Consider the following 13220-nt stretch of genomic DNA (forward strand, 5'->3'; position numbering starts at 1 on the left):
GGACAAGAGGAACGTAGTGTTCTGTTCTTAAAATCATCAAATGGTAGACAAGGAACTTCATTGCCCATGAGAAGATGAAAGTAGTGTAATAGACATGCCGTTCTGTCTGTCCTATCCCAATGGACAGCAATCAAACGACCTATAAGAAATACCAATATATGTATAATGGCAAATTGTTAAATGCAATATAAAGAAATTTTGTGGGACTGGTGAAGTCAATTGTCTATACCAGCCTGCATGTGACTCCACTACTCGTCCATATCAGTGGCTACATTATTGATAGTGTGGGCACTTGCCCACACCAACCCAAAAAAATGTACACTATTTACATACAAAAATTTCATTAACATTTGAAATTTACACGTCTGGCTCCCCTACTGGTCCGTATCTGATTAGTTAAACGCGACCTGTCTCTTAGGCGGCTTCATGCTCCTCAGGGAGCTTGGTAGGTACCGTAAACCAATTTGGATTGGGATCCAAACATAGTCGGATCCGAATTAGTAGATGGGAGGTAGATTTTTGGATATCCTATCCCAACCCAACTGTTATTACCTGTACAAAAGCGGTTTCTTGTATCCATTCCGAATCTGGATTCAACCTTACATTTCCTAGTCTTGCTTTAGTTCCACATTCCGGATCAGATGTTAAACTGATGGATCCAAGTCTGGAACTCTCGATTACGCTATGGTTTTGCAGATTCTATCCTTCCTAACTCAGATCGGGTTTTTGGGTTAAACCGATCCGTTTTCCCGCGTATTCCTGCATTGCCTCATGAGTCGAGGGATGTTGAACGGCGAAATCAATCGTCCGATCGGGCAATCGAGCGATCTAGCTATTTCGAGATTTTGAAGCAAAAATCACGAACATTTCGCGATTCTTGAGGTGAAAGAAATCGACGGTTGTGGCCGCCGCCGTTATCGGGTGACCACCGGAAGATGTCGGGCGGTCGCGTTCCTGACAGCGAGCGCCTCCTGATGGAAAGCATAAGAGCGCTCGAGGAGGAGCAGTTGGAGGTAGAGGAAGTGGACGACGACTCTCGGCCTTCTTCGTCTGGTGACTCGAGGTCTCTTCCCCCAAACCACTGTTGTTTCCTCCGCTGTAGTGGAGCTTTCTCGTGATCGTCAGTTTGACTGTTCTCGGTGGGAGAAACCCTTGAATTTGGTGGAGTTGCTTAGGATGAGTTCGTTTTCTCATATTCGTGCCGATAGTCCGATGCTTATCAACTTTTACTTCACTCTTATCGTTGGATTTTTTTTTTCTTTTCGATTTGATCACCGTTTGTTTATCTCCCTTTCTGTGCTATGCCCGTCGGCGGCGCCTTATTTATGTCACTTTGTGTTTTAGGTCTGTTTCTTGTTATAGCTCGTTAAAATAGAATTCAGTTTTTCTGTTCTCAATTTTATTGCGATGCCCGTTTGATGCAATTCCTCCTACGATTTCTGTGTGTATTTTTGTTTTCTTCAGGTACATGCCTGCTGGCATTTTATAGTTTGTTTGTTCCCGTTGCTTCGTTTCGGTTTTCATGTGATATTCAACCGAAATCGTTGTTGTAATGGAATAAAACTTGTAATTTCGACCATTTTTGAATTCGAATTATGTAGAACTTCCATCAATTCTTCTGCATGTTAGATTATTTCTTACTTGTACGATTTGCGTGGTAACTGTGCTCGTGTCAATTCATGCAATGCAGTGAAGGGCATGGCAATGCAGGGACAGGGCCATATGGTGCGGTTACCTTTGACACTGGCCTGGTTTCTCTACACACGTACCTTGGTGGTAGGCATTGGAGATTCCTCTTCTGTGTTGGAGTCCCATAGTATTTGACTATTTTATAATGTGCAAACAGAAGTCGAAGATATGCATCACAAGGTGGTTGTCCTGGATGGTGGTGCCATTGTTGATTTGCCTGTCTTCTACCTTGAAGGTATGTTGTTGTTTTTGCTTCGCTAATGCTATATTATCAACGATTACTTGGGTATCTGTCGGTCTGCCTGTGCATAGGTTTCTGTTGGTGCTGCCTTTTTGTGACTGATGATATTTGTCACAGGATATGACCTCTTATTAGTCCAGAACTCTACGTGCTATGCCCTAACTGTACTAGAGATAGAATATCTCTATCTCTCTCTCTCTCTCTCGCCAAGTACCATGCCCTATCTTTAGTAGAGATAAAGGAAGACTATCCCTGGAAACCAGCATGCATCTTTGTGGCTGGAATCTGGATTAATATCTCTCTTTCCTATGCATCATCTGTTAATCAGGGTAAAGAATTCAATATGCATGAAACAACCAGACAAACTGTATGTCTCTATCTTTGTCTGCTGCATGAACATGTGTTAAACAACTTAAATTTCCAAACAAATTGAAACTGTAGCCTATTGGTTTCTAATGCTCGTGCATTGGTTAGTCTTGCTTGGTCTCTTTTAGATCTCTTTCTCCATACCTGAATATGAAGTAGGTGACTTTTGTACAATTGCCTATGGAAAATTTAATGATTGATTTGGAACGGAAGACCAACTGGAATAAGAAGCTGGTTATGAGCTACAGATGGTGTAGTTTTGTTTGAGACAGAACTCCTGGTTTTCAGACTGATCAAGTGTACTAAAACATGAGCATAACTTTTCAATAAGTTGCTTAGGTCCTTTTCATACCTGGAAAGTACAAATGTCTATGCAATTCCATTATTCAGACTTCTGTGAAAAAAAGACCAATTAAATATATTGTGCCATGGCCATCATATCATGTTGGCAGTTTTCAAGACATTACTATATTGTTTAAAAAATTCCTATAGAAAATAAAAGTTTCCCTACTTGTGTAGACTGTAGAGTTATTAGTAAAAAAACTTTCTGCTTATTTTTAAAGGTCTTTGCTAGACATTCTCCATATTTATGACCAAGTAGCTTAAATTGCCTCAAGAAACTATTAGTTTTCTTACAGGTGACAATGGTTTAAAAATTTTAGTTACTGAGACTCAAGTGAAGCACTTCCTTACTGTTTGAAGGACCCCACTTTTGAAGTTGTTGAAATTGATTTCATTTCATCAGACCTCAAATCTACCACCTTTCGACATTCTGTTAAGGATGAAATGTGGAGGGAAGCAATGGACCTTGAAATGCATGTTCCTAAGGGAGACAACACATGGTCCATTACTAAATTGACAACCTTCCTTCGCGGAAATTTGCATGAAGACATCTATGTGGATATGAGGTTTTGGTGGGGGGTGTGTTAGTCCCAATATTTGAACAAGTCACTGTACGGCTTGAAACAGGCTCCATGCAGCTGGTTCTCCAATTTTTGTGTGCTCTAGGAAAATATGGATTTGTTATTCTGTGCCTGACTATTCGTTATGTAGTTTATGTGGTGATCTGCTTATTATTGGAATAGTTTTGGTGCCATAACTCAAGTCAAAATTTTCTGAAGTCAACCCTTCAATATAAATGAATGGTGAAGTCTTAAATATTTTTTTTTTGATAATCGAAGTAGTCAGCCCAAACATGGAATTATCGTGTCCCAATGCAAATGCATACTTGAATTTTTGGTGGAAATGGGGCTCTTGGGGTCAAACCAATTGAGTATCCCATGGAACAGAGGCACAGTCTTTCATTGGACTCCAGAGAACTACTCAATATCCAAGTGTCTATCATTGACTAGCTGGAAGATTGATATGTTTGACTCTTACTAGGCCGCATGTTACATACTCTGTAGTCTGTACATATTCTCAGGTGTTTCACGCAAATCACACAACCACCTCATAATATGGCAGCAGCTTTATGAGTTTTAAGATATCTCAAAAATAGTCTAAAAAATAATCCAGGTGATGGTATCATGCTCAGATCTTCTCTTACTGTTTTAGCCTATTGTGACTTAGGTCCTACAGCATGTCCCGTGTCAAGAAGTTAAGGTACACGCTATTTTATGCTTTAAAGTAAGCCTTTTATATTGTTGAAATCCAGAACAAAGTGCATGCTGTCTAGATTATGAGCAGAATCAGAAATCAAGACATGGACAAGTTGTAAGACGGTTGGTCTAGACATCTAGTTAAGGAACTTCATGTGAACAATTATTCATTAGTTGACTTGTTTTATGATAATCAGACAACTATGCATATTGCTGCTAATCCTGTATACCATGAAATAGTCAAATATATAGACCTGGGTTACATGTAGTTTGACAAAAGGTGCCTCAAGAACAAATTTGAACTCATTATGTTCATATTAAGGATCAAATTTCTGATCTTTTTACTAGTGTTTTGGTTGAAATCATTTCAGCATCTGATGCCCAAACTAGGTGTATTTAAACACCTACTAGAGGAGAGTGTGAAAAGAAATTTCATGTATGTATTAGATGGTCAGCAGGCAGGTGCATGACATTGCCTTGTCTCTACCCTATTGCCTTCTCTGCCACTTACCACTTGGCACTGATGTTTCTGCTAAAGAAAGAGGTTGAGATTTTATACTGATTTTATACTGATGATAAAGCTAAACTGCAAGCATTCTGAGCTGGTAGCTGCACAACATGTGGTTGGCAGTCTGCATTGTATTTCCCTTCTGTTTGTAGCTTCATCGTTGTTTATAATATTCCATTTCTCTGTAAGTTGCTGCAAACATCAATGAGGTCTGTATTTAGTTCACGGAGCTCTCGGTCATGAGGTGAATGAAAAAAAATCATTTTCTACTATTTGAGTTCAGTTTCTTTCACATGCTTGCTATTGAAGACACATACTTCTGAAGTTGTTGAAATTGAAAGCAACCAGGTTTTCTGGTTTCTCTATGACTAATGCTGGTTATCTGTTTGCTCCTTGTTAGGCATTGTCCTTTTCCCAGAAACAACTATTCCTTTTAAAGTGATTCAACCCAGATTGGTCGCTGCTATAGAGAGAGCAATGAAGCAGGTTGATGCTCCTTGTGTAATTGCTGTGGTACGTTTTTTTTGCCCCTGTAATACCAATCATTTGTCTACTTAGGTTGAATTTTGTAGTTTTCTAGACAATATTTTGCATTGCACATAATTATCTAGTCAGGTGTGCCTTGTTTTGTAATAACTATATTCTGCATGATTTCCTATGCACTTTTTCTAGGTTCATTATCATCGATCACAGTCTGACGGACTCCAATTTGCATTGGTTGGGACAACTGCAGAGGTATTGAGCCTGCTTCTCTGTAAGGCTATCTTCTGTTATGGGTACAGTTTTCTTGCATTTTGAAATATTGTAGTTTGATGATTTATTAGTTTCTGCATATATCTGTGAGGTAGAGGCTTATTTTACTAACAGTTTACCACTTACTCTTTTCCAAATGAATATGTTATTCTTGTCTGAAGGTTCATCAAATTTAAGGAACTTTGTTGAAGTTTGCACGTGGATGATTTTTTCCTCCTTCAAGGTCATGCTAAAGTTTTTTATATTAGGAAACAAGTTACAGGATTTCAAGATCTTTTTGTTGGGGCTTTTTGGAAGTAGTTATTTGTTATCTGACTTTTATTGTTGATATAATCAATGTTTTGAGGTTGAACCAGTTTCTAGTTCTGGGATTTGACTAGCTCTCTTTTTTATACTTCTTACACAAAATGAAAAATATATGCTCACATGCTATAGCTGAGGTCCCAGTTGACTATTTAGTCTACTTGGTATTTGTCCCCATTAAGATTTTATTTTCTCATTTTTTGGGGAAATAACTGGTATTTATCAGTCCTTTTCATCTAAAGATTTCACCATTGTATAGTTACCTTTCTTGGTTGTGTCCTCTGTCACACGGGTACTCCTCTTAAGGAGGAGTACCCGCACGGTATGGGTATGACACGGGTACGGGTACGGGTATGGCAGGGTACTGCGTTGACCGTACCGGGTGCGGTCAACACACCCAAGGTCATTTTTGACCTTTTTCAGACTCGGTCAATGTTGACTGAGTCCAAATTTATCCAATTTTAATGTTAACAATTTTCACATTTTAACTTCTTAAACCATTTTAACGTTAAAATTTTCGAAACCCTCATTTTAATGTCCCACTTCCCTCTTTTTTCTTCATTTTAACTTCTATATATGTATGTGCATGTAGGGCCATATCTCCGCACCCAAGTTTTTTAAAAATGGTCCGTACCCGCACCGGCACCCGTACCCGCACCCGTACCTATGTGACATAGGTTGTGTCACACTGATGTAAGAAAAGCATCGGGTGTCTTTTGCTGCTTCTGCCTCTGTGTTGCGTTAAAATTCTGCATCAAGTTTGATTGGTGGTTGTGGTTTATTTAAATCATCATAGATTAGGCAGTATCGTCGCTTGGAGGATGGTTCATTAAACATCATTGCCCGTGGCCAGCAAAGATTTCATGTTCTAAAAAGTTGGATTGATGCAGAAGGAGCAGTAAGTTTTCCAACTCTTTCTCCCCCCCCCTCTCTTATTCAACTTGAAGTTGCTTTACAATCAAAATCTTGTTCAGCCTTGTGCACAGGTTGAAATTATCAAGGAAGAAGCACCACTCGGAGCCCCAAAAGATGCATTTGGAGAATTGGCCTCTATTATTAACTTCAGAAGTGGCAGTTCACATGTGGTGCACTCAAACTCTCCTTCAAGCAGTGCTGAAAGTTCTTATGATAGTTCCCAAATTATTGACAGTGGTAATTCAAAGAAAAGGGTGATTATGCCCCAATCTCCAATCAGCTATTCGAGTGAACCTGAAAGGGCTGACGAATCGACCGGTGAAAGCAGTGATGAGTCTCATACAGTGTGGTTCCATGGATCAGACAGACATTGTCTGATTAGTCCTGGGAGATCAGTTATGCATCCTTTAGATGGTGGACAGAGCGACTGTGGTAGCTTTGAGCTGGAGTCCAGGTTGGGTTCCACAGCTTCTGATCTACAACTCTCTCCTGGAAAATCACCTGCAAATGGCAGATGTACAACTACTCGAAGTGCCTGGGCACTAGATGAATCTAAGTGGTTATGTAGAGCTCAAAAATCTTTCTGGCCTCATTGGGTGTACCGGATGTATGATGCATTTGTTCTTGCACGAAGGGCTGCAGGTAAATATCCATGTCCATTAATAAGCTAAAGTTAAAAAAAAATAAAAAACTTGACTTGATGAGAGATCATTGTGTCAACATATGAATTGGCTAAGTATTGCATGTTTCTTTTGCTTATGCTTGCCCCGTAAACTTGGTTCTTCCTCTTGTTCGCCTGTTTTCTTGGTTAAAATTTTGTGTGTTTCTCTATTGGCCATGGAAGGTTGCATGCATGTTTTATTCTGCAATAAAATAATTAACAGCTGGTGACTGTTTTATGAACTTCCATGTGTGGGAAAATATTTCCATGAAACATCAATTAATTTTTTTACTTACCATGATTTTCTTTTGCATTGTTCACACTAATACATTTTATGAAAAGCTTTCATAATGGGTAGCAATGGAATTTTTTTCAGTTGTGTTTGGTTTAACAATTCAGAATTTCTTTTGTCAGACTTGTGGAGGGAAATAATTGGGCAACCTAACATTGATGGCTTTGTAAGAAGACCTGATTTCTTGTCATTTTTTATCGCAAGCAAAATTCCTGTATCAGACAAAATAAGGCAGGAGTTACTTGAGATAGATCGCATTTCCTACAGATTTCAAAGAGAAATGCAACTGTTGGAGTGCCTTGATCGTGTTCGCTGTAAACATTGCATGGTAATCTGAATACTGTACTAAATTTCAGACTTTGACATATCTAATCAACTGAGTTTGTCGTTTATTTTATTTTAGTTCTATTTCTTGTTTTCATGTCTCCCTACATTCTAATTTTATTGGATTATGAGACACTCAGTTTCTATGGTGATAATTCTTGCTTAATTTTATGATTTGTATAATCTCTTTGCAGTTTGCATGGGTTGCTATATGTCACAATTGCGGGGACATAGTCACAAATAGCGTCTTGGAGTTTTAATGGCCAAGTTTTTCTTGGGTATAAATTATAATCCGGCGAGCTTGAAAAAAAGGTGAAAAATATGGTAAATTTTTAAAAAATTTTAAAAACTAAAAATGAGGAGAAAAATAAAATAAGTGAGAAACTAATAACACAAACATCAAATGATAAGTAGATTTGCATTGCAACAAATAAAAAATAGAAAATAAAAAAAACTGTTTGATATTACAAAACTGAAAAAAGTGAAAAAGCTGAAAATAACGCAAAAAACGCGTTTGTTTGTTTTTAACGTTTTTTTTCAAAAAAACATGTTTTTTAAAGTTTTAAACTACTAGTTAATTTATCGCGTTTTTTTCACTTTTTTTTTAGAAAAAAACACATTTTTTGTGACTATGGGGGGTGTGCTGTGGGTGCTGATGCGCCATGTTTCAAAAAAAAAAAAATGTGTGGGGGGTGTGGCAACTGGCGGGAAATTCTATATATTATGTGTGTGTGTATATAAAATCTACAAACAAGAAAATAGGACATTTTACATGCTATGATCTATCAATGATTTAATGAAAAGGAAAGCAAATTGTTAGTTACTGCATCCAAGCCACATCCACACCAACACGACTTGGCATGGCAACCTTTTTGAAGAGTTCATGGTACTTAGATGGGATGATCTATTTGGTGTCTGCTTTAGATTGTATGAAAAGTTTTCTGTTGTTTTATGATTCAAACATGAACATGTTTTGGTGGCATAAGATGTTTACCTCTTTAGGAGAAGCTTAAAATAGTGAAACTCTTTCCACTCTCTAAATATGTATATCTGTGCAAATAATATTTTGGGATGCAGTCCTTTGATTGCATCATATTCCTTACTACTCTTGGGACTGTCTGTTTATGGATTAGTGGCAATCTGAATATTGATTTTTATGTTGCAGACTGTGATCGCAAGGCGCAGAGATATGGTTGTAATGTCCAGTGATGGACCCTTGAATGCATTTGTTAATCCGTATGGCCATGTGCATGAAATCATGACCCTCAACAATGCAAAAGGGCTTGCACTCCTTGATGGCCCTGTTACTCAGCACAGTTGGTTTCCAGGGTATGAACTTATTTCCTTCTAATTGAAAACATGCTCATGTTTTTTACAATATTTTGAGATGTGATGCATCCCTAAACCATGGAACAGGACCTTGCACTGTCTTCTTCGGCTAAAATGCTCTTGAAAATATCTTGTTTAGTTGAACTTGGATATGCTGCCATTCAAGAAGAATATTGTTTATTATCAGTTGGTCCAGCTTGAGAATGGAAATCACTGGGCTTAAGTTCTTGGATGGGATTTTCTGTGACTCCAGAGGAGTCATGGACACTCTTGGAAGGCTTGTCTGGCAGGGCTTTCTCAAGTGTGAGTCGTGATGAATTGTTATCTCGAGACTAGGTTTCTGTTACCATTTAAAATAACTTCGTACATGTTTCACAAACAACCATGCCATGAGTTGTTCCACGGGCCACCGTTGTAGGCTTAAATCTTCTCAGGATGGTTTACTAGGTTGCTGAACAGTGAAGAAGCAGCGTCTTAACACTTGTCATATTATGTGGTAGCTTGCGGAATGTGCCATTTGTGCCTTGTCTGGCAACCTTATATTTGTCGTTTTTTCTGAACAAGCCCACCCTTTGTTTATATTTTAAAATCTAGATCACAGGAGGTCTCACATCCTATGCTATATTCTTTACTGAGCTGGCGTTGTTATTTTATGCCAGTTCTTAATCTGGTTTTTGCCTTTCCTTTTCTTTTCCATGTATTTTAGTGTGCAAAAAAACTGATTACTGCTTTTTCAGATATGCCTGGACCATTGCCAACTGTGCTACCTGCGATTCTAATATGGGTTGGCTATTCACTGCAACAAACAAGAGGTTGCAGCCAAGATCTTTCTGGGGCATAAGGAGCTTGCAAGTTTCTGATGATCTGCAATAAAAGCTCTTTGTATATGCAAATATCTCATCGCAGCCTTTGTACAGTACGGAAGAAGGTAGGATTCAATTTTATGGCGATGAAGAGAGAGAGAGAGAGGGTTTGTGTTGTACTATATTGAGTATGTTGCCTTCACCTTGTTTCAATATCTTACGTCTCAATCTTAAAAAATATATTTTCTGTGGATGAAGTTCTCTGAATGGTTTTACCTCATCCCAGCTGCTCTGGCTCTTAGCCGCTTCAAATTTCACCCCTTATAAGATACAATTATATATTTATTTTTTGGGTCGTCCATCTGAAGTTGCATTTACTGTTTTACCTACAGTTGGGATAAAAAAGGAGCAATTTAAGGGGACATTTAATATCTTCAGGAGAGATAAAGGTTCATGGTGTCTTAGAGTTACGTAGAGTTGGATTATATGGAATTTATCTCGGTTTGCTATTAAATTTTTGCAGTAGGTAAGTAATTTAATATATATTTGGTATGTGTTAGGTGGTCTCATGTAAATTGCCTTCACTTGCTGCCTAGTTTGGTTTGAGTGGATCATGAGCAGCTTTTTACTGATTCTGAGATCTTTTTGCAAGGGGATGTAAACGGGTTAGATCCAGGCCTTACGGAGTTCAAAAACCTGATTGGATCTGATTTATTTGGATTAGACTTCACTCTTGGATTTGATTTTAGTTTGAAATTATATATGGACGTTCAATGTTTCAAAGCTTTTTAAAATTAATTTTCAATTATTCCCATTTTATCAGACCAATAAAACGATTAAGGGCGAACTTGAAGCCACTGGGTTTGCATAATTGCTGCCTGGAATTGGATAAGACCAACAAGATCTGTCATACATTGAGACGCTGGCACACTTCCTTCCTTTTTGCAGTGTGTCACACACCAAAAGCGAGAAGGGAAGAAAGTGAAGCACAATTATCCACCATGTGATGGTCACTTATGTTGCAGTAATGATATTTCGGTTGCGATCAGAGCGGATACAGTCTAGTAGAGTAAGAGTAATTCCGAAGAAGAAGAAACCATTCTACGTGGAGTGTCTTTCAGTAGAGGGACACATACGGTTAGGGTGCGCAGATGTCAAGCTATTGGAATAAATGTTCTGATGAGTAGAAGAGCTTAAAGCATAGGCATGCCTTTGCAGACTTAAACAGCTATGTTCTTCTTCTTTAGGCTATGGCTTTACAGTCCTAATACTGAGCCTAGGACCGACTCAGTTTTGGGTCTAACGACTTCTTGAACCTCGAACTTAATTAACCTTATAATTATAATATAATATAACTATAAGGGGTAGTCTGCTGGTGAGACAGTGGCCTTGCCGGCCAAATTCGCGGTTGATATTATAACTATTAGGACGTAGCAACTAATAAGCAAAAGTTGATTATAAAAGTCATGCATCCATTGACGACAGTGCAAGCGTGGGATGTACTGTATTACGGGTCCAAATGCAGCCTCCACGAGTGCCTTTTTTATCAACTCCCTATCAGATCTGATGATGGAAAATGTATTACGGGTCCAGATTTAGTCAACTTGTTCGGATGTGAATCTTGCATTTATGCAGTTGACATCTTCAAATTATTCACGACAACAAAAGAAAGCAGCCCACATGAGCAATGTGGCTTTTCTTTTTCTTTCTCTGTTTATTTAACAGAGAGAGCCCGGGTGGTGGCTAATGCAAGTGACCTCAGATTTCACGCGTACCAAGTGGGACATCATTCTCACTGCCACTTTCTGTGGTCTTCACTTCGAGCTAATCTGCCTTTTCATGAGCCATCGTGACAACAGAGTAGATACTTATCTCTTTCCCTTTTTATCAATGTACCGGAAAGCTTTTCAAGCCCCCCACAGTAAAGAGCTGAGTGATTTGAAAGAGTTTTCTGCCGAACCATCGTGACAACAGAGTAGATACTTATCTCTTCCCCTTTTTATCAATGTACCAGAAAGCTTTTCAAGCCCCCCACAGTAAAGAGCTGAGTGATTTGAAAGAGTTTGCAGGAAATTTAGGGCGCACGCACACACACACACACATACATGCTCACACACACAGACATGACGGCTTCCATGTACTGAAGATGAAAATCTCTACCGACGGTTATTGGGCACACATGCATGCGGTCGACCATTGCCCATGAGTTCTAACATGCAGCCGACGCCACTCTCCGTCCGTCCACGATTTGCATCGAATATGAAGGTGTTCCATGATCAGCGGCTGCTTTCCCTCCCCAACCACAGGAGTCGTCGGCTGCACTTTGCCCTCTACTCCCAACGCCTTGCGTTCAGTCGGGTTTCTCACGCTTGGTGTAGTGCACCATGCCATTTCAATCACGAATAATAATCTGTCATATTCATCTTTTGCTTTTCTGTTTCCGAAAGTTTGTGGATCGGGTGGATAAATTTGACAAAATTTCAAGGTTCACGGAATCTTCAAGGTTTTGATCTGGTTTTCAACGATTGAAGACGAGATTTCGCGCTTCGGACCACGCCCAAGACATCGGCATAGCCAAATTCAATTTGGGTCGTCTTCCTTTATGTATCCAATTCTTTACTTATGATCGAATATCTTTCAGCGTGATAAGTTTGTAAATTATGGGAAAGCTTCATAGATTATTTCCAGAGGGTTTCAAAACTAAGAGCTCCATAACCTGATTCCTAATCTTTGAAAAGAAAAAGTAAAAGTTAAGATGATATTCCACGACTAAAAATATCTATGGTCCAAAAAGGAAAAAGAAGATAGACACTCTTCTTCATTCGGGATACAACTTAGCAACTCTAAAGTTGCGTTTGATAACCACGAATCTTAGATCCAATACTCCATAAAAAGGTGTGTTCTGCGGATCTAAGATCCACAGAGAAACAATCACAACCTATGAAAAAAGCCCACATAATGCAGGAAAAAGGAGGTCAAGTCCTAACAAAAGGGGAAAAATGTAAAAGTGCCGCACTTGCCGCCGGTGCAGATTGCGTTGATCACAGATTTGTTGAGATCATGCATGAACTGAAAAAGGTAGATTCTTTTGCATGGGTGGAGGGTGATGCTTGACAAGTAGATGCCTCCGATGGTTGGGGCTTGCTTTAGGATCTGTGCCACCATTTGCAATTTAGGAGAGTAGTATCCAAAAGAATCAAAATCAGCCTACTTGACCAACTATGCTATGCTCCATGTCACTAGATTTTTCTTCATGAATGAAAATTGACTCTTTTTGTCTTTGATGATAAGCACTTTCGCAAGCAAGTTTCTTTCATTCTTTCTTTCTTTCTTTCTTTAGAGAGAGAGAGAGAGAGATCTTGATCATGCTACTGGGTGGCCTTTCCTCCCCCCACACCTTCCCCTCTTCCCTCTCCCCAAGGCAGCTTTTTCTATTTT

The 13220-nt window shown here is 39.0% G+C and overlaps 1 protein-coding gene across 1 annotated transcript; it reads left to right on the plus strand.

Moving 5' to 3' along the window:
- The first annotated feature begins 787 nt into the window (after positions 1–787).
- Positions 788–10141, plus strand: LOC116256480 (uncharacterized). The gene is made up of 10 exons (XM_031632849.2): positions 788–1063; positions 1691–1776; positions 1847–1924; positions 4803–4915; positions 5075–5137; positions 6255–6356; positions 6433–7015; positions 7449–7654; positions 8816–8979; positions 9717–10141. The coding sequence occupies exons 1-10, from the start codon at positions 936–938 to the stop codon at positions 9850–9852; spliced, it is 1659 nt and encodes a 552-aa protein (XP_031488709.1). The 5' UTR covers positions 788–935; the 3' UTR covers positions 9853–10141.
- Positions 10142–13220: the final 3079 nt, after the last annotated feature.

This window comes from Nymphaea colorata, chromosome 6 (assembly GCF_008831285.2).
Source record: "Nymphaea colorata isolate Beijing-Zhang1983 chromosome 6, ASM883128v2, whole genome shotgun sequence".
In the NCBI taxonomy this organism is placed as follows: domain Eukaryota; kingdom Viridiplantae; phylum Streptophyta; class Magnoliopsida; order Nymphaeales; family Nymphaeaceae; genus Nymphaea; species Nymphaea colorata.